We start from the raw sequence: 22,283 nt of genomic DNA, 5'->3' as shown, positions 1-22,283 counted from the left end.
GTTCCACAAATTCTGAAGTAGCTCATATAGCCTGGAAAGACTGTTTAACAACTTATAAAAAGCCCTCTGTAATGTTAGAACAGCATATTATTCATCATTGGAGGAAGACATGAACAACCCCAGATTTCTCTGTAGCCTGGCTGACAAAGAGTCACAGCCCTGTTCAGCCATCTATTCCCTCAATAATGATTTCATGAGCTTCTTTACAGACAAAATTGTTGGCATTAGAGAAAAAAGTCAACACCTTCATGTTAAACCAAATAAATGTATCTTTATTAATGAGATATGTTAAGGCTGCTGTAATTAAATCTTTGTTTAAAAAAAAAAAAAAAATACTCGACCCAGATGTTTTCTATAGGTATCCGTAGTCCAATATCCGAGGGGTGTAACGATTCATCCACTACATCGATGAATCGATTTATTTTCCTACGATCCAACTACATCAATCTGTGCTCGGCAAGTTGGCTGTCCGGACGACATACATCGATTTAATGTCGATTTTAAAGGTAATCAATCGATTGTATCGATACTAGGCAATAACGCATTAGATTAAGCACATCAGAGGATCCGCTTAGAGTATTTACTTGAGAAACACTGTAAAATTGGAAAAACTGAATTTACAAATTAGTTTTATGTATCGAAATACATATATGCATATTTGTACTTATACAAATATGCGTTAGCTTCCGGCTAACATCAATGGCAAAATTAATGTATATGCTAATGCTAACATTCGCCTGAACAAGAGCAAGAACAATTGTGTGTGTGTGTGTGTACAACAATAACAGCAGTGTGTGTGTTAACTAACAAAAACCATTAACAGACAAACAAAGTGGGGCAATGGAGCCATAAGCACACACAGACGGCTCTGGAAAAGGGGAAAGAATGTCCTCACAGTCGCCTCACTCAAGACTGCCTGGAAAAGGGCTCCTGCATGTGTCTCGGGACGAGGCTAAAAGCTGGTGGCATAAATGGACAGATTGTAAAGGTGAAGACGGGGTCACAAGATCTTGCTTTGTTTAAGGGTCCTCAATGAAAACTTCAAACCAATACACAAGCCATTCACACCCTTCTCATGCTTTTCATCTGTATCCTGTATAAAAGTAAACAGGGTCAGGGAGAATGGTTAGATAAGACAGTAGGTAGTGCTTAATCTGTACTTGATATAATACATTCCCAGTATCATATCGGTGGGTGGAGATAGACTGCTAGATAAACAGATAGACAAATGACATTTTTAACATCAACGTTGACATTTCATGCAAACCAAATGAAAAAAATAACAATGTCTAAGAGTATACCTCTGATAGCTAATGCTTAAAAATGCAAAAACTTTTAAAATGCCGTTATTTCATCAACTTACCAGTAATTGTTCGTGACGAGCAATTGAGATTGACGGAGCTCCGTCCCTTGTTTGGAACTATTGGTCCCTCCATAACCTGCAAGTGTCGTCCGCCATTTTTTACAACGGGAGTCAATGGAAGTGTCGTAACTCTGTTTTACTCTATAGCTCTGGTGAGAACGTCAGCGCTCAAAAGAGGAGATAATAAACAGAAACGGACATATGGTGTCCATTTCTTCTGGGCCATAATAACCTTGTTCTTTATTGATAAACCGAGTGCCGTCCAGGGGTCATTTGTCTGTCTGTTTATCTAGCAGTCTATCTCCACCCACCGATATGATACTGGGAATGTATTATATCAAGTACAGATTAAGCACTACCTGCTGTCTTATCTAACCATTCTCCCTGACCCTGTTTACTTTTTTACAGGATACAGGTGAAAAGCGTGAGAAGGGTGTGAATGGAACTGCCATGAAAGGTCTTGTTGCTTTGTGTATTGGTTTGAGGTTTTCATTAAGGACCCTTAAACAAAGCAAGATCTTGTGACCCCGTCTTCACCTTTACAATCTGTCCATTTATGCCACCAGCTTTTAGCCTCGTCCCGAGACACATGCAGGAGCCCTTTTCCAGGCAGTCTTGAGTGAGGCGGCTGTGAGGACATTCTTTCCCCTTTTCCAGAGCCGTCTGTGTGTGTTTATGGCTCCATTGCCCCACTTTGTTTGTCTGTTAATGGTTTTTGTTAGTTAACACACACACTGCTGTTATTGTTGTAGTTTGTTCTTATTATTCTTTATTATTATTATTATTATTGTTAATAATAATAATAATAATAATAATAATAATAATAATATATTGTGTATGGTAATAATATATATTATTTATTATTATTCCTAGTCATTTTTTTCTTGTACACACACACACACACACACACACACACACACACACACACACACACACACACACAATTGTTCTCATTTCAATAATTTTTTAATACAAATCTTGTTTATTTAACAACTTTTGTACCAGTCATACGTATTCCAGTCCATCAGCTCTAACATAAATTTCAAGTGTGAATAATTAATTGCTTGTAGAGTTAGATTTTGACTGATCATATTCAAACATAATTAGTGGTTGTTTGATCTGATACATGGCTCCATCTTGAAGTCTCCATGGTTCTGATGCATGTCCTACAAAAAGAACTAAATGTCCTTTAGTCTCCTACATGTCCTTTTAAAATAACTAAACTTAATAAATAAAGATAAAACGTACTTTGGAAAAGCTGACATTTCACAAAACAGGTAAGTGCTAAGAGTGCATTAATAATAATAATAGTCCAATAATAATAAAAAATTAAATGGTAACTTGTTTATCTAAGTGCAAATACAGAACAACCAACCTTGTAAAGTTAGCATCACTCACGTAAGTAACCTAGCCAAGCTAACACCAACTTTTCCCTCCAAAAGTTTATTATTAATGCAGTACTTTCAATTACATTACACACAATAATGCAAAAATGTCTTAAAAAAGTGTGTGTTGTTTTATTTTGATATTTACCATGCAATAGCCCATTTTGTCCCATACAAAACAATGACCGCTATCACAGCTTGTGGTTTGTTTGGAACTATTGAGGCTTACATGAACCACGTAACAGCCCTAGCGGCGATATCAAAGCGTGTTGCAACTCTGATTTACTCTATAGCTCTGCGGTAGATTAAGAACACCAGGGGTATTTATTTCAGTCACACTGGTTTCATTTTTAAAAAGTTACTGAATTGATTTCAAGTCACTGAATCGTTTTGGATCGTATCGTTCTAAATGAACTAAAATCGTCCTTGAATCGTATCGGCCACCACGAAACGTGAATCGAATCAAATCGTTGTTAAAAACGAATAATTACACCCCTATTTCTAATACTCAAGAAAAGTTATATATGTGTACACATAATATTTAGACATGTGTGTATACATATATATATCCTGGACATGCAGTACTCGTGATGAGCCTAGAATTAGCCAGGTAAAGGACAAAAAAGAAAAAAAAACAATTTTTTTGTGTGCATTTTATTGTTTATTCTAGTTTTTAAGCTGCAAATTGAGCAGAACGAGCATTAGTCTTGAGCTGGCGCGTAGGGTGAGGTTGTCTCAGTGTTTGAGGTCACTTGAATTTCAGGAGGGTTGATGACCTCCCGAGAAGGAACAACATTTTCCAATATGGGGTTCAGCCATGGCTCTAGACAAAGACAGAGATACTGAATGTGCGTTTGGATAAACCTAGAACATGTAGAGAGTATCACCAATACTAAATAACAATCCATTCTTAATGAAAAGCTGCTCCAACGAGTTTGGCTCAATTTCCAGGTCTTGTTTGGAATATTACAGTGAAATCTACTATTTGAATATATTCCATGAAAATATCCTGATATACCGGTTCCAAACTCAGACACTTAAATGCATCTTGTGGATTCCTAGCATTCCTTTTACGGTTTGTTCTTTGGTGAAATGTATGAATTTGTCTTCTAAACATGACAGCTGTCACAATATGAGGAATATATTGGAAAACTACAATACAAAATTGACTTGTAGTTGTAAATAAGTTGTAATTGATTTATTTTTTAAATAGCAGCAACTTTGAGGTTGACTTTCCTCATTGATGAAACTGGGTTTAGGATTACAGTGTGACTTACTGCTGGGGTTTGCTTGGTCATCCTGCAGCTGGTAGAACAGTGGCTCAGACTGCAGTGCTGGGCTGCACAGTTGCAGCAGCACCAGGACAACAATGATGCAACTCATCTGGAAAGACTTGGAAAACACAAAGAAATTAGTGTGAGGAGAAGTTTCAAAAAGAAACTTACCATACCTACAAAATGAAAACTGACAAAAGTTTTAACAGACAGAAGTCAGTCTAGGAAGTATAAGAAATACTTCTTAGAGTGTTATTGTAGGGCATAAGAAGACTATTTTACTTTTTTTGTTTTTCATGGATAAAATTATTGAATGTAACATATATGGTTCCTTGCCTCATAAAGGGTTTACACCAGTGATTGTCGAAGCTTCCCTGCGTTTAGCTCACAAATATTTTACCTATATTGGTCCCTCTTCTCCTTTACATGCTTTACATTCTAAATCATTCATTGTTTATCTTCAAGTGAAACTGTGGAGAGGTCTGTCTAGCTTTGGTGGAACAAGAACTCAAGTGTAATGTTGAGATACATTCACTTTAGTCGAGTACTTCATGCTCGCGTCACTTCATTCTTCCTATACGTAACAATTGTACATGAAATACTTTGAATCTAGCCTGTTACTTGTTGCTTGTGGGTTTGCTGATTTCTTTAATAATTTCAGACCATAAATTAATTTGTTGACTGAACTGTAACCTTTAGTTGTGGAGATCATAAGGGCAATTTAAGAATGAGGTGATGACCCAGAAGCTTGTCATAAGTGCTTCATAAATTAATTTCCTTGGATTTACTGTATCTGTTGGCTGATAGAGGGGTTGCATGATGTCCAAAGTGCTTCTCCAGTCTCCCTCCCTGCTGAAGACAAGATACTGTTCATGTAAACAAGCTCAGACATGGAACAATTTGATTAAATCTTCTGCAATAGTGGGTAATTGATCAAGACAGCGCTCCGTTGGGTAATTTCGCCCTGTTGCCAAGATTAAAGCGGGGTGAGACGTTGCTTTAATGCCGGCATTGTTATCCACAAACAGTCCTATCATTGAAAATCACTGATGTCATGGCCATCTTTGTGCGTCCTTGAGACAGAACGTTATTATCAATCTATTAATTTAGGTCTGAACGAGAACTCTGTGCCGAGCAAGGCTGGGTGAAGGTCATTTACATAGAAAGAACTGCACTGTCAGTGCCTTCAGTCGCTTCAGCACAAACAACATTGTATTGATCATTTTCTCATGACAGCAGCTGAAGCAGATATAAGATAAGATAAGATAAGATAAGATAGTACTTGCATGATCCCCACTGGGGAAATTCAAATGTTACAGCGGCACAACAGTGACCAGAAAGAAATTAAAGAATTAAAGAAATGAAATAGGACAACAACATTAAACAGGCAACAAGCAACAAAAAGTACCGCACAAAAGTACAATACACAAAGTACAGTAAACAAAGTACACAAAGTGACAGCAGTTGTGGATAAATTGACAGTGTAAGTATACTACATATGGGCCCAGTGAGGTCAGAGCTGTGTGCTGTTCACACTACTGTTGTACAGTCTGATGGCAGTGGGCACAAAGGAGAGTCTGAAGCGTTCAGTCCTGCTCCGGGGTGGGATGATCTGCTGGCTGAATGCGCTGCTCATCAGCCACAGCTCATCGTACAGAGGGTGAGAGGGATTGTCCAATATTGCACTGATTTTGTCCTTCACCCTCTTCTCAGCCACTGTTTCTAAGCAGTCCAAGTGCAATCCCACCACCAAGCGGGCTTTCCTCACCAGTTTATTGAGTCTGTTGACCTCACCAGTCTTGGCCCCGCCCCACCATCACACCACAGCAAAGAAAAGCACACTGGCAACCATAGACTGGTAGAAGGTCTTGAGGAGTCTACTACAGACACCAAATGACCTCAGTCTCCTCAGGAAGAACATCTTGCTTTGTGTTTTACTGTAGAGGGTGTCCATATTATGAGACCAGTCCAGCTTATTGTTGATGTGGACCCCAAGGTACTTGTACGAGTCCACAATTTTCACCTCCTCACCCTGGATGGTGACTGGGGCAGGTCTCCTCCGGTCCCTCCTGTAGTCCACCACCACCTCCTTAGTCTTGCTAATGTTGAGTTGTAGGTGGTTCCGGTTACTCCGGATATGTCAAACAAATCACAGAGACAAGTCAAAGTGTTTTCTGTCTAATCTGAGTTCAGTATCAAGGCTAAATGAGGAAATATGAGTTTTTGTGGGAATACCAGTGCACAGCCAGTGGGAGCTTTGAGTTAAATGCTAACACTTGCAAGCTAATATCAGGAATAAAGTACCCCATGCTGGCCCTCAGCTTGTTACTGTGTTAGCATGCTAACTGTGCTAATCAGCTAACTACTCCTCGGAAGAGTTTTGCAAACTACAAACCTATTCATGAATAATTAGTTTTACCTGGGGATGTCATGTCCGCATATTGACAGCAGGAAAAAAAAATTAAAATTAAAATAATTTTTAAAAGTAAAACCACAAATTGCAGAGATGGTAATTCGTGCTGGATTTGTTTTATGAAAGGTCCGTGGACATGATCCTTTGTTTTGAGAAATATGTTTATTATTGCAAACTGCTACATGTCCCCAGCAAAAGCTATAATCCTGTGTGAACAGGGCCAGTGGTCAAAAAGATGTCTGAACTTAATTTTATTGTAATTTATCAAATACATATTTCAGTCTCAGAGCTGCCATTGTTGTACATGATAAGGATCAGCAAGTGTAACTCGATGCTTTGAAGCTAGGTTAAGTTTGGGTTTTGAAATAGTTAATGTAACAGTGAACACTAAGGTATTGGCAGTCAGCAAAAGCTGGTGTACAAATGAAAAAAGAAGTGCTAACATTTTAGTTCTAGTGGTAACTAGTGTATAATCAACAAACCAATATAATTTTGCGGATATGCACAGTATGTAGTTAGAAAACCACCTAACACAGCAGAATTTAATCATGGCAGCTTTAAGAATCAGTTTGCATCATTGCATGTACATTTGTCAAGCTGTGTTTCTGTGCACATTAACATTGCTGTAAGTTAACTATATTTATTATCAAAGCAGTTTTCAATAATACCATTAGAATAGAGGAAAAATGGGAAAATAGTTAATAGGTAATGGGAATAATTTAATTATTTAAGGTGTGTACCTAAATTTTCTGTTTGTGCTCCTAAAATTTTCATTAAGGGGCTGTTCAGTGCTGAGAATAGCTCCAAAAGTATGATAGTGCAGCAAAAATCTGTCATATTTTCATGAGAGCCAGGAATCAGTAAGAAACATTTTAAAACCTGAACAAACATGAAGAAGATGTATTTATGATTTTGGACCTTTTTAGGGTCATCAATAAAAGTGTCACTTTGTATAATTCCACAAAATCCCAATAGAAAGAGTACAAAATCCATGTTGTCTGTTTAAACATTTATAATTTTCTAATACATTTTTTATATGGTTGGTGTTTAGAGAAACTGATTGAATTATTATGTTTAACTGCAAATATCACCACAACATATTAAGATATACTGTATATAGGATATGTGTCTAATTTACTATAAATATTTATATTTATTTAGTAGCTGGTAGTAGGATAGTTAGTAGGATGTAGAAGTAACAGTGAAGAAAACGCATCATTTGAGTTTAATATTATTTTATTTCCATTTTCTTTTTTTCAGACACCAGCCATTAACCATTTACCACACACCACACAACATGTTCCTGGTATTACTTTTATAGTGACAAACATTTTAGTCATATTTCTTTTATGGACATGGCTTGGCGTCGGTCACAGGTTCACAGCGGTCCACTACGGCCCGGACCTCTCCGATCTGGACTCCATCATAGGTCCCAGAGATGGATGTCCACTGCGTCTCTCCATTGCGGTAGGTTCGGCTTAGGCGAGCCGTATAGGGGATGTCGGCTTTGAGTTTGCGTCCCTCCATGCGGACTCTGCAGGAGTGGTTTGGTGGGACTGTGAGCTCCACGGACACGGAGTGGCTGAGTTTCTCAACCATGGTGGTTCCCCTGGAGAACTGCAGTGTTTTCTCACCACCCAACTCAATGCCTCCAGAACCGATGAGGGGGATCTTGGCCGTGATGCTGCCTGCGATGCCCAGCATGGTAGCTCGGCCAATGTTCCAGGTAGTCTCCACCTCAGAGGTCTTTGAGATGGTGACTGTCTTCACCACTGTCTGGCACTCGTTGTTGGTGACCCCAGAGATGCGCATGGTCTCAGGGGGATACTGGAAGATGGCGACCTCGTCAATGGCATACTTAACATCACTGATGTGCTGGGTGTAGGCGTCCCTGTTGATTGTCAAGACCTGGTAGTTCTTATACCAATACTCATCACCTTCCCAGGGCAAGAAGAAGGCCTCAAACTGAGGAACAACCTTCCCGAGGCCATACTTGTTCTTCCCAACGTAGATGCCGACTCCAGAGCAGGTCCTCACTGAGTGTTGTGGCACTGAACCATATGAGCCCTCTTTCCACTCCAGGAACTCAAAGTTGTCTTTGTTAGCAAGGATCTCAAACTCTGGAGCGTAATACTCCCGGTCTCCATAGGGGTAGCGGCAGTAAGGGCCTAAATTGGGGTGGTAGAAGCCAGCCTCGCAGTTGTATTTGCACACGTAGTCAGTGCGCTTCGTGTAGCCATTGTAGATGGAAACTGCTGCGTTGGGCAGGGACCCATTCCAAGTCAGCCACTCCAGGTTCACATTATCACCGAAGATGATGGAGGAAGGCAGATCTTGCTGCGACTCCAGGTCAGCAGGAGTGAGAGGGCCAGAGACCACTAAGTTACCAGTTGGTTCAGGTACCTGGTCCTCCAGTTCTGGGTTCAGCAAGGAAACTGGAGAGAAACACCAGCCATACCATTGTAAATGTAAATGGACAAAAATAATAGTGTCACTGTGAAACTGTAATCAGTCAGAATATACCTTTTCTGTGCTGCAAGCTCTTCTGCACGATGTCTGGCAGACTAGCCGAGGACAGAGCTGGCAGGGCCAGCAGTAACAACACACACAGCTTCATCTGGAGGTGAAACGCAAACTCTTAAGACACTTTAAACTAATATTTTGCAGTCATAAGAGCGATCAGTGTCCTAATTGCCCTTCGGGGGTAAATAAATTTTTTTCTGATTCTGATTCTGATTCTATCTTTAGGCATGTTACACATTATCTACAATCTTTTCTCTTGTGTGGCAACATAATCAGAAGACACCACTGATAAACACCACAATACCCTCTACTCAAGATTACACTGTAATTATATAAATCAAAAGTAACACTGTGTGTGTTAAATCAGAATGTACTGCAAGGGTTCCAAATCAGAGTTATTGATTGTATTTTGACTTCCACATCCGCATTTCACAACACCGCTTTTACAGTTATACTTGTTTTTGTGACTTATGTTAATTTTGTTCACCTTTTTTCATTTCTTATATTTTTCCTCTAGTTCTCCTTTATTTTTCACAAAATGATTTAGTTATACTGTACTTTTCACTGGAGATATTACCTTTGTTGGTGAGAAATAAATCATTTGACTATTCATTATATTGACAGTAATAACTTTGGTAATAATAGTTTATTTATAATGTCATGATATTTTCTTTTTATGTGTTTTTCAGTCAGTGTTTGATTATAATTCAGGATATTCAGAATAAAAGATTTTATGATTTCCAATTATAAGTCACATGTAAGTTATTGTAATTTATTATTTTTTAATTATACAGTAAAAACCTAATATTCAAAAATAGTGGATATTCTTGAGACTCTTATTTGATGAAATTCCTGATTGACAATCAATGTGGAAATGTGTCATTGAATCAATTGTGTCTTTACAGACGATTATAGCCACTTTATATCTCAGAGACGAACTAAAAGAAGATGAAAAAGAGATAGAACAGCACTCACCCTTACCGTTGCTCTGTGGTGAGTCCATTTCCACTCACCCTCAGTTTATATAGCTGCTTTATGGCTGAATCATAAACTGTGCACTTTCACGGTGTCTGGGATCTTTGGCCAATAAACACAGACTGCTGCAAATGAGATGTTAGCATTAGATGGGGTTCCTTTTCTTTAGTATCTTCCCTGTTGCTGAGAGTTTAGTGCATGGACTCCTCTTTGACAAATACATAAAACTGAGAAATACTTTTAGCAAGCCTGAATCCATTTCTACAAGAGACCAGATTAGTAAATAGTTGGTACCACCAAGAGCCTTGGTGGTACCAACCAAAGCAAAAATCTCACCTGAATAAAGTCCAGATTTCCACTAGTGTATTGTCCATTCCATGTGTTTCTTGGTAAAAGCTATTGTCCTCTTTCTGTTTTTCCTCAACAACTGCTTCAGTGCAGTGGTTTGGCCATGACGACCTGTTTGACTCAGAGGTGCAGTTAGTTTGAGGTTTCTAAGGCTGGTAACTCTGGTAACTAATGAACTCACTCTTGGTGTTCTTCTCCTGGAATGATCCCAGGAAAGGAATGGATGTAGCATGTCATTAGCCTAATAACATAATTGCCTATGTCATATTTTAACGTTTTCACAAAACATGAATTTTTTTTTTTTTTTTTTTTTTTTAGAAAGCAAGTTGGTATTTCATTTTGTAAGAGTCAAAAAATGACTTGGGCAATTATGCTATTAGGCTAACAATGTATTGCTTTTATTTCAGTTGTATTATGTTCAGTAGGTAGTTTTTGAAAAGGTAGTTTTAGAAAATGTAGTTTTAGAAAAGGTTGAAAATCATAATTGTCATTGTATGATGGAAAAAAGGTGGTTTACGAGTTAAAACAAGGTGGTTCACTTTGACCTCACAATTTCGAAACTGTTGTTGCATTTGGGATTTTACTTGTGCAAATAAAAAATGCCTCGAGCTTGACTATAACCAATGACAACTGAGGACATGTTACAAAATGAGTGCAGATAAGATGCAGGACATGATTCAGGATTATTAACATGTGAAAAACACTCTGATAAGACAGCTAACAGTTATCAGTTATCTCTGTCCTCCCTTTACTTTACACTTTAGCAATAACCTTCAGTGTGTCATGCACTTACTTCATGTCATGCCTCTAATGAAAAGTCCAAATGTCCGCACACAAAAAGATTTATGTAATTATGTAATTATGAGTACACCAAATTCCTTTACATTTTTTACTGTTTTGGTCATGCACTTTTGTGTTGCTCAGATTTAATGATAACTTGTTTCTGTCAAACCATTTTTTTAGTTTTGTCATTTCTATAGTGACGTCCTTGTTGGGAGGTTTTTGTAAATGATCCCCAGAAGAAAAAATATTTGTGTCATCTGCAAAGATGTAATGTAAAAAAGTGATAACTTAGTAATTTTACATATGTGATTAATGTACAAAATGACACATTTTGTAGATAGATAGATAGATAGATAGATAGATAGATAGATAGATAGATAGATAGATAGATAGATAGATAGATAGATAGATAGATAGATAGATAGATTTATTCATCCCAAACTGGGAAATTTCACAGTTGCCGCAACGATGTACAGGCACTCAACACCATACCATACACCATACATACTATTTATCAGGAAAACACAATATACTACATACACAATATTTATAAGAATTATAGAAATAGGTGAAGTACCTGGTCCTGTGAGCAAAAAGGCCCACTGCTTGGGTTCAATAATCCCAAAGTAATAATTGAAAACATGGTGAATCATGTCCACTCTGGTTGAAAGAGTCTCCTCTTCCTGTGGACTGCTTGTTTGGTCCATAGGAAGGTTGTCTTCATTGCCATCACTCAAACTTGGATTGTGTTTTGAAAATATCTTTTCAGACCAAGGTTTAATTATCACCAACTCAGTGCAATGAATACGAACTGAATTTGAAATGATTCTGTGAGCTATTTATACCCCTCAGGAATGCTCAGGTATCATAGGGCTGTGACACATCAGAATGGATCAGAAGGACACTAATAGAATGTGACATCATCAGAGAGGGACTAATGGCCTTGAAGAAGTGATTGAATAGAGCAACACTTAACAGAACACGAGTGGATCCTCAGCTAAAGCTCTTTTTGAAATTACTTCTCAGTGTTTGGACTTTTTTATTTGTTGTTTGTGCATGAAAGCTCTGTTGAAGACTGAAGTGAAGAGTTCTGGTTTGAATTAAAATTAAGCTAATTGAGGGTAAAAGGGAACAGTTCTCTCTCCAGCATCGGCAACTGTTGGTCGTTTTGGTTTATCTTTATATTTGTTTTTTGTTTTTTGTGTTTTCATACTATGATATTATAATCTACTATCTCAGGTTCAAACTGCACAATCTTGTCATTCAATAACTATGAGAAGTTGAAAAATGATCTTTGATTTGGGTCACAGCTTTTCATTAAGGGGTGGTTAAAGGGTCCTGAAACCAGACCAGCTGAGAGCCACTGATGTAGAGCACTGAAGAAGTATAGTGTACCTGTAACTGATGTAACTGTGTGTATTGTGGGTGATGTTTCTTTTCCTGGTGTGTAAACTATTTAATAGGTATTTTGCATTTGTTAGCCCACCCACCAAATTTCACCACTGTTTACACTTATCATTTACACTTTATAGTTTACATTGTTCTGATTTTCAATTTTCCATTCAATTTTTATCATGTCCTAACTTTTATTCTCATCGAGGGTGGGGAGGGAGGGTGGGAAGAAACCAGAGTTATCTGTGGCCTGCGTAGTATTTATTGTGCCTCAAAGTTTTTTAGGTGAGGGAAAATTCAAAATAGTTGTCTCACTGTCAAAGCACAGCCACATGGCACCACCTTGTGGAATTTTTGCTACCAGTGATTGTTTCCTTGATAAAAATGAGTGACACTCACCCCTGACTTCTAAAAACATCAGTAATTGTGGAAACTAGTCAGTCTTGAACAGCTCTTTGAAAGGAACAGTTTGTGTTCTGCTCTGACTCCCTTCAAAGAGCCATGAATCCCATCTCTAAACCCTTCCTCCAATTTGGCTTTGAATATCATCAAATTACAGCCTAGAGCCTGCACTTTAAGCCCATATTGAGTATAACTGTAGCTTGAACATGTTTTGGTAAACAGCTTAAATAACAAAACTTGTGTCACTGTCCAAACATATATGGACCTAACTATAAACTTCCATTGCTTTGCAGATGGCACCCAGCTGTATTTATCCATCACTTCCCTCCATATGAGCTAGGTCCTGTTCAAGGTTTCAGTCATAAAATTGAATTTAATTTAACTGCCATAATGCATTTATTTTTCAAGATAATATATGAAGCTTGAAAAATAGCAGTCAGTGTTTGGTGAGAAACTTTTATTTATTTATTTTTTAATAATTTTTCAAATGTAATGAACTGATTATTTAAATAATTAAATGCATTGATGTATTAGTAAAAATATGCCTTCATTTAATCAATGTGTAATTGATAGATTAATCATATAATTGTATTAAATATAAAGCGAGTGTCCTATAAGCACCTCAGTTTCAAAATAATCATGCTTTCTGAATATTATATATTATATCATATGCCAGGCTTCAAAGGGCACTCTTTTCCCTACTTTTACTATAAATTAGAATCTAAATTATTTGTTCTTGTGGTACACATAGTAAAACTACAGATTCACTACAGTTTCATAGAGGAGTCTCAGGTGTCTTAAGCTGTCTTTATGGGACATGGCATGGTGCTGGTTAAAGGTTGACAGCGATCTACTACTGCCATAACTTGTCCAGTCTGGACACCATTGAATGTCCCTGAAATGGATGTCCATTTGACCTCCCCGTTGCGATAGGTGCGGGTTAGACGTGCATTGAAAGGGATGATTGACTTGTACCTATAGCCCAACATTCGAGTTTTGCAGGTGTGGTTTGGTGGGACAATGATCTCTACAGAAACGGAGTGGGAGCTCGTCTCTGTGTAAGTATGTCCTCCTGAGAACTGCATTGTGATCGCCCCGCTGACTTCAATTTGTGAACTCACAACATTTGGGATGCCTCCGGTGAATGTTTTCTTCATGCTGACCATGATAGAGCTGCTGATGTGCCACATTCTCTCCTCCTGACTTTGCTTTGAAAGGGTTATGGTCTTTGTCACCGTATTACATTCATAGTTGACGATGGTAGAAGTGTGCATTGTTTCTGGGGGATATTTGATAACTTCAGCTGCGTCGCTGTTGTACTTGATCTCAGAGATGTGCTCGTTCTCAACATCCTTATTCATGGTCAGGACCTTGTAGCTCTTGTACCAATATTCTTCACCTTTCCAAGGAAGAAAGAAGGCCTGGTGTTTACGATGCACCTTCCCAAGACCGTACTTGTTTTTCCCGACAAAGAGTTCATCTCCAGAACATGTTTTGACTGGGTGTTGAGGGATTGAATCATAAGAGCCATCTTTCCACTCCAGGATCTCAAAGTTGTCTTCATTCACAAGGATCTCAAATGACTGTTTACGATACTCTTTACCTCCATAGGCGTAGTGGCAGTAGGAATCCACGCTGGGGCTGTAGAAGCCTGCCTCGCATTGGAATTTGCAGACATAGTCCCAGCGTTTAACGTAGTAGTTGTAAATTGAAACAGATCCGTTTGGGAGAAAACCAGACCAGATCAGCCATTTCAGTTTGCCTTGATCATCAATTGTAGAGGTGAAAGGGTTAGCCTGCCTTTTTAGTTTAGGCTTATCAGGAGACAGGTGATGATGTGTTAACACTGATGTGTTAACTCTCTCTTCAAGATCGTAGTTCAGTGAAGAGACTGTATTGAAAGAAATAAGAAATCCAAGAACAAGACAAAGTTTAAAAACTCTTTTTAAATAATGAATAAAACATTTTAATTTGAAAGAGTTTAATTTGAAATAATCATAATCAATATCTCTTTATTATTATCTCTACACATATATATAAAAGCTTACCCTACAGAAATATGCAGACATTTTGCTTTTGGTGTTACTCCTCTCCGTCACCACATAAAGCCCCACCCAAATGATTTGATTGGCCCAATAGATCTTTTGGGGAGCATAATCAGTGTCACGGGAAGGGATTGAACTTCTTCACCTACAATTTTTGTGGAGGAAAGCTGGTCTGACTTCAAGGCTAGGGAAACTTAAAATGTGGGTCTAAATTAAATATAATATGTTGAAAATTCATAATAACATTAGCTTGCAGTTTTGGGAGACACAGTCTAACTAAGAAGTCTGAAGAGCTCCATCACATATGCTGGCAAACTTGGTGGATCAATTTTAGCTTGCCTACTTTCAAATGCTTTACAACACTATGAAAATTACTCTTTTTTTTATATTATAAACCTTCTGCTTTAGCTGCTAGATTCTTTCATGGATTTAAAATTGCTGCTAAGCAATTGCTCAAACATGTAGGTCCTTTATAGGTTTAAAACATAACTCTATCCCTAGTCATATCTTAGGTAAAGTGCAAGGGAGGACACAGTCATTTTACCATTTAGGTCCTGAGAGGGTTTCTTGACAGTGTCCTGCAGACTGCCTGTGGTCAGAGCCAGCACCAGCAACAGTGACAGCTATAAGTAATAGAAAAAAAATCACTGTTGGCAAACTGTTTATAATGCGACCTAAAACCAACTAACGAGCAGAGGTGTTTACATGATCCAATCTATGCTGTTTAGTGTCAACAACAGGGTGAAGTTGTTTTTTTCTGTAACAGGTTAATAATTACTTTTATTTCCTAAACCAACTTGCTGTGAAATAAAAGTCACTCACCATCATATCTGTGGGCCACTTAGTCTTGACCGTGGTTTGGCTCGTGTTGGTTCTTTATGGCTGAGACAGAAATCATATATGCCCCTTGGGATGATCTGGACTCTGATCAATCCACAGTAGGGTGAAAGGAGAAATCAATGAGACTTGGCCCATGTGTTTGGGTTTCTGTTAATGTGTAATGAGACTGGATTTATCAGCATTATCAGCCTAGATGTTTCCCTGAAATCAGAACTTTCAGCATGGACAGATATGGACAGGTTTTTAGATTTTTTGAGTATTTTCTTGTTGTCTATTTCCTGTAGTTGTATACACCATCAACTGATCTGTTATGTTCTGATATCTGATATGTTTGAAAATCCTACCACGCTAATTCCCTCTGGAGTAAACCTGCAGAACAGCTGACAGTTAACACAATAAACATGACCATTTACTGCTTTTTAAGGACAGCACAAGACAACAAACAACAACAACAACAAAAACACTTGCTAATACCATTCTTACAGTAAAGCATTGTTCTTGTCCCTGTGGTGGCCCAGTTATTTGAATGCTGCATACTCAGAGCTGGTAAACAATAGAGATCAGGATTTCATTATGTGGCATGTTTCAACCAATACAGAGAAAAATAAAACTGTTTGTGTGGAACTGGATAGTCCTCCAACCAATAAGGACAATGCTGTACTCAAGTCAGTCACGACATTAAATTTAACTTAAATGTGTGGATGGTGTCATATATGGTAGATATCCCCAGCAGGATGCAGCCCGACATTCATACACACAAAAATGGTTTAGGAACAACTTAAAAAAAAACATTTACTAGATCCCAAACTAATCAAGTGTCTGTGGGATGATCCACAGTGGCCCATTCCCCTAAACTAATAGGACCCCCCACTAAAAACATTCTTTTGTGACATTTTGGTCAGAAAGTCTCCATAGGTCTATACAATACTATAAAGATGGTCATAATGTTCAGTGCATGTCACGTTAAGTGATTAAGGCTGTTATTAGCTCATCCTTTAAATCTACTTTGCTCTTATGATAGTGGACTCTTGACAGTTTGCTTTTCCAGTGACAACCATTTAGCTATAAACAAACTCAACTCTATGGGGCTTTGGGGGATTGTTCATATTAACATTAACTTGAAGTTTCTACTTAATTTTTTAAAAAGATAATAATTTTAATTTTAATTTAAAAGTATAAGACATGGGTTCATTATCATCTTAAAGTTTTTTATTTATTTTTTTTTTGTTCACTGCCTACGATTGAAGCATGGAGTCCTCCGTCTGCCTGGGCCCCACCATGTTGTCCCTACAGTTGGGGGCTGCGATTGGCTCCTAGTGTGGACAGCCCTCTGTGATGGCATTTCCTCACTAGGCCATCTGTGCTCAGCCATGTTACTCATTTTATTGGTGCTCTTTCTATCATTGTGCTCCTGTGTGTGTGTGTGTGTGTGTGTGTGTGTGTGTGTGTGTGTGTGTGTGTGTGTGTGTGTGTGTGTGTGTGTGTGCGCACGCACCTTATGTTGCAATTCATTTGTATGAAAGATGCTATGTAAATAAAGTTTGATTTGATTAAGCAGGGCTGGTAAAAGTGTAATGAACCTTATCATAACATGATGCATTCTGTACCAGGAGTCTGAGAAGGTAAAGTGTGTATTTTATTTCTAATTCATGGCAAAAGTCAGATATATTTTTTTAATTAACTGTCAAATCAGAATTATTAGAAATTATGTCAATTTTTGCATTAGCCTTTTTCTCTGTAGTTTATTTTCTGGGTTCTCAGCAGACGAAACTCTTTACTCATGCTCTAAAGCGTTGTTGGAAGCAAAGTAATGCAAACTGAGTATTTACTTTCAACCAAAACTGTAGCCTTTTTTCATTAACATTGTATCTTAAGTCTTTTTAGATTGCAGATATAATCCTGAATCATTGTTACATGCATGTATATCAGAGAAACAGCAGGGGGCAGCAACACACTGGACAGAAAAGCAAACTATGCTGCAGCTTCCCTTGAGATGAACCTTACATTTGCTGCTATGGCAGAGATTCTTTTTTTCCCTTGGGAATACCAAGAGGATATAGTATGCATGGAAGTCAACGAGGAGGAGGAAAATGAGGAGAAACAATACATTTTCTCACATCAGATTTATGCTGATTCATTCACTTAAGAACTTTAAAACTAAAAGCTGCCTCACTAAATTTTGGAAAACATGCTGGTGTGCAGGATGGAAGTAAAACAACTTTTAGACAGGGAGCACTTCAGTGCCTTGCTTTGGGGCTTTCTGACGACGTAGCTCTGCCACATCTCAGGTAAAAGACTGAGGGCTGTAGGACAGTCTGTGTATTAAACTGCTCTGGATGCTCTGGATGTTCTAGTGAAATGGTTCTCACTGCCGCTTGCCCAGAGATAAATAAATCATGGACTTCCATCTTTATGTAGCTATAACTCTGTCCCTTTGTTTCAAACACACATACACACAGAACTTGAATATACTCAACTAAAATTTGAGATTTTGATAGCACAAATTATGTAGTAACTACAGCGATCAGTCTTAACATTATGATCACCAGCCTAATATTGTGTAGGTTACCCATTTTGCTGCCAGTGCCATCATGGCCTGTTGCGGAGTGGACTTCTCCAGACCCCTGAAGACGTGCAGTTGTATGTGGTACCAAGATCACACTTGTTTTTATCCAGAACATTACCACAGAAGTTGGAGTGAGAGATCTGGGTAATTTGGAGACCAAGTCAACACCTTGAACTCGTTGTTGTTGTTCCTAAGACCACTCCTGAACCAGGCAGCATTATCCTTCTGAAAGAGGCCATCAGGGACTACTTTCTGTCCGGGGCAGCAGTAGCTCAGGAAGTAGAGCGATTGTCGAATAACCGACCAGTTGACCAAAGAATCACATCGTCTCAATGAGCACCAGTCTGATGTAAAAAACAAAAACAATCAGAGAAGGTTCTTCCACCTCTCCATGGTCCAGTGTAGTTTCTTATGTGCCCATTGTAGACACTGGGCATATCCAAAGACCAGTGTATATCACGTCTTTCTGAATGACTGAGAAAAATTTATGTATTCCTCCCTCCAACTTCTACCTTTATTTTACTCATCTCTGTGTTTGCAAGTTGCTTTGTGCACAAAGCTGGCTAATAGTCAATACAGAATATCCAAACACAAAATGCATAAAATAATGCTTTAAATAATCATATTTTGAATGAGAGCGCAATTTCAGTATGCATTTGAAAATCCATCCATCACCAAATGTCTATTCAAATTCTTCAAATTATTGATTGATTGATTGATTGATTGATTGATTGATTGATTGATTGATTGACTGAATTATGGCTTTCACCATCCTGGGAGTGCCTGACTCCATTAAATTGGGTGGTGGGTGATGTCTGCGGACAGGTAGCTACCTTGGAGGACACACAACTGTCAGTAAAAGTAGCCACATCCTTAATTATGCATAAATTTAAACATAATTCAACAGAATTTGTCAATGTGAATAGAATGGACACCAGACCTACTTCCCTGCCCTCAAATTTTTTGTCATGGAAATTTAGTCTACACTAGATTCTCTCTACTTTTGACTGATTATGCTTTGGTAAAGATATAGACGTAGTAGAAAAGCAGCATAGTCATACATGTCATCTAAGCTGGAGTGAAATTTGGTTCACAATTCAAAATTCTCTAGTTTTTTGGCCGACTGTCCTCTGGAGGTTGCTGCTTGCTTTGTGCTTGATTTGTTCTGAAAAGCAGTCTCATGCAGGCTTTTGAATAACAGTCATCTTTGTGAAAGCACAGTTCAACCATAAGACATTTGATGTGTTGACAAAAATCTACCAGCATGAACAATAACAATTCATATTCTGAGAGCCTCACTAAATCATGCCAGACAGAAGGTCAGAGACGAGGACTGCTGTGTCTTTTCACTATGTCCTCAAAGGTCGTGTCATGCTTCACTCCGGCTGAGTGAGCTGTTCTGTTTGGGGTGCTTGGATAGATGTGAGCCAGCACTCAGGATGACAGTGATCAGACTAACGGCTCATTAAAGACCCACAAACTAACCAGGACGTTGGCTGTTTTAATGAGAAACTGACAGTTACGAGTAGCTTAGCACCTGAAGCAACTGTTCTCTGAGGTGACTGTCAAACACATGACACAAACACATTTCAAGCATTCAATCTTGTTGATATTGAGGAAAAAAAACTGAGAATGAAATTCTCTTTATTGTCATGGCAGAAAAGGTGCTCAAGTGGAGAGAAAGAAACACATGCACACATGCAGCTCATGTATATACAATACAAGCATCATAAATTATGAAGAGAGTGCAGATATTAAAATGAAAAATGACACTGTTTGAGAGAATATTTCTGACATTGAAGAATAAAAATATAAATGATCAAGCTAATGTATTCATTAATTTATCATAATAATAGTATAACAATGATATAAGAGAAATGCAAACATTTTGATTTCAATAATTTAATTTAATTTAATTTAATTTAATTTAATTTAATTTAATTTAATTTAATTTAATTTAATTTAATTTAATTTAAGCTGTTAGCTGTTTATCAATCAGTGTTACACTTTTTGTGTAACACAACATAGCATGTCATGGTGAGATTTTGGTCGTCTGACAGCCTGAACTTAGAATTACAAGGGTTACATAGAATAAAGAATTTATTCCATGATCATCTAATGCGTGTCATTGTGCAATGATGTACTGCCTCTCTGCACCAATTACTTCCCTGCAATGTTAGTCATATCCAGCTCACATGATGTGCGTGTTCAAACAGGAACACACAAAGCCAACATGTAATCAAACTGCCTCAGGCTTCATGTTAGTTAAAACAATGTACTTTGTTTGGTCAGTTGTTGAGGATCACAGCTGTATAGTGAGGCCCATAACCTTACGCTACACGCAGTAAAGCTAATATATGATACATTATTGATCACTTAAAGTAGATTTCTTTGCAAGAGCACCTCAGAGGATAGAGTTTCGAAGAGAACAGCATGCCGGCTGATTTATTTTTGTGGTGTGAAAAGAGGCGGCTTCATGTGAGCTGAAGGTCAGAACAGAGAGAAAGATGAATTTTTTACCAGTTGGGTAAGTATAAAATGACTCCAGTGCCAATGCATGAAACAAACGTTCATGATTGAATTCTAACGATATTTTAATAGTTAGCTGCATCAACGCATGCTGACAGGTTTCGACTGTAGCTTCAGCCTTCCCAGAGCTGCCATCTGCTCAGTGTGACATGCAGAAGAATGCTGAAGCTAGAGCTGCAACTTGTCAGCACTGTTACTGTTGTCTGATAAAAAGAAAACTCAAAGCCAATGGAAATGAAACCATCATGCCCAAAATCAGCTGACCGGTACCGGATGGCTAGGCAGTCTGCAACCAGGCAGTTGCTGAGGGAAAAACTCGGTTCAGTGAGGCTATGGAAAGAAGACTATCGATTGGCTCAGATGAAGTTCTGGAAAACCATCCGGTGCCTCAAGGGTGGTAGCCAGCAACTTGCTCACACCGTTTTTGGTGGGGACAACAACTGGGGATATCGTCGGGAGGTGGAAGGAATACTTTGAGGAGCTGCTCAATCCCACCAACATGTATTCCATAGGGGAAACAGAGCCAGAGGGCCTGGGGTTGGGCCATCCAATTTCTGGGGCAGAAGTCACCAAGGTAGTGGAGCTCCGGGAGCAGATGAGATCCGCTTTGGGTATCTTAAGATAGTAAATTGGACCTGTTCTGGTGACGGTTGGACTCTGCTAGGGCTGCCCTTTGTCACAGTTTCTCTTTATAACTTTTATGGATAGAATTTCTAGCCGGGTGGGGGGTTGTCGAGTTTGGTGTTTGGAAGATCTCGTCTCTGCTTTTTGCAGATGCTTCTCGAACTATGTGAAGCTGCTGGGATGAAGATCAGCACCTCCGAGTCTGAGGCAATGGCCCTCAGCCAGAAATGGGCAGATTGCCCATCCTGGGTCAGGGAAGAGGTCCTGCCCCAAGTGGAGGAATTCAAGTATTTTGGGATCCTGTTCTTGAGTGGAGCGGGATATTGACAGGTGGATCAGAGCGGCGTCTAAACTGGTCTGTTGTAGTGAAGAGAGAGCTAAGCTGAAAGACGATCTACATTCCAACCCTCACCTATGGTTATGAATTCTGGTTAATGACTGAAAGAACAACATCATGGATACAAGTGGCCAAAATGAGTTTCCTTTGCAGGGTGGCTGGGATCAACCTTAGAGATACGGTAAGGAGCTCGGTCACATGGGAGGGGCCCAGAGTAGAGCCGCTGCTCCTCCATGCAGAGAGAAATCAGTTGAGGTGATTTGGGCAACTGCTAAGGATGCCTCCTGGATGCCTCCCATACAAGGGCTTTTCAGGCATCTTCGATGGAGGGATTACATCTCTCATCTGGCCTGGGAACACCTGAGGATTCCTCCGGATGATCTGGAAGTAGCTGGGGAGAGGGCTGTCTGGACTTCCCTACTGAGGCTGCTGCACCCGCGATGGAAGAAGGTGGATGGATGGAAACCATCGTTGATTGTTGGAG

At 38.8% G+C, this 22,283-nt stretch overlaps 2 protein-coding genes across 2 annotated transcripts; both read right to left on the bottom strand.

Moving 5' to 3' along the window:
- Window positions 1-7,653: 7,653 nt before the first annotated feature.
- Window positions 7,654-9,975, bottom strand: LOC125012356 (natterin-3-like). The gene is made up of 3 exons (XM_047592273.1): window positions 9,934-9,975; window positions 8,959-9,052; window positions 7,654-8,870 (listed from the first exon to the last, which is right to left on the bottom strand). The coding sequence occupies exons 2-3, from the start codon at window positions 9,050-9,052 to the stop codon at window positions 7,783-7,785; spliced, it is 1,182 nt and encodes a 393-aa protein (XP_047448229.1). The 5' UTR covers window positions 9,934-9,975; the 3' UTR covers window positions 7,654-7,782.
- Window positions 9,976-13,301: 3,326 nt separating this feature from the next.
- On the bottom strand, window positions 13,302-15,821 carry LOC125012469 (natterin-3-like). The gene is made up of 3 exons (XM_047592442.1): window positions 15,726-15,821; window positions 15,448-15,526; window positions 13,302-14,749 (listed from the first exon to the last, which is right to left on the bottom strand). The coding sequence occupies exons 1-3, from the start codon at window positions 15,729-15,731 to the stop codon at window positions 13,656-13,658; spliced, it is 1,179 nt and encodes a 392-aa protein (XP_047448398.1). The 5' UTR covers window positions 15,732-15,821; the 3' UTR covers window positions 13,302-13,655.
- Between the last annotated feature and the right edge of the window lie 6,462 nt (window positions 15,822-22,283).

This window comes from Mugil cephalus, chromosome 8 (assembly GCF_022458985.1).
Source record: "Mugil cephalus isolate CIBA_MC_2020 chromosome 8, CIBA_Mcephalus_1.1, whole genome shotgun sequence".
Classification (NCBI taxonomy): domain Eukaryota; kingdom Metazoa; phylum Chordata; class Actinopteri; order Mugiliformes; family Mugilidae; genus Mugil; species Mugil cephalus.
This window is presented reverse-complemented; position numbering and strand designations above follow the sequence as displayed.

Bases quoted from the DNA above. Each gene is read 5' to 3' on its own strand.
- LOC125012356 (XM_047592273.1), bottom strand. From the start codon at position 9,052: ATGAAGCTGTGTGTGTTGTTACTGCTGGCCCTGCCAGCTCTGTCCTCG. The intron at 8,871-8,958 runs GTATATTCTGAC...GTTTCTCTCCAG, and splicing joins GAGCTTGCAGCACAGAAAAG to TTTCCTTGCTGAACCCAGAA.
- LOC125012469 (XM_047592442.1), bottom strand. The intron at 14,750-15,447 runs GTAAAATGACTG...CTTTCAATACAG, and splicing joins ACCCTCTCAGGACCTAAATG to TCTCTTCACTGAACTACGAT.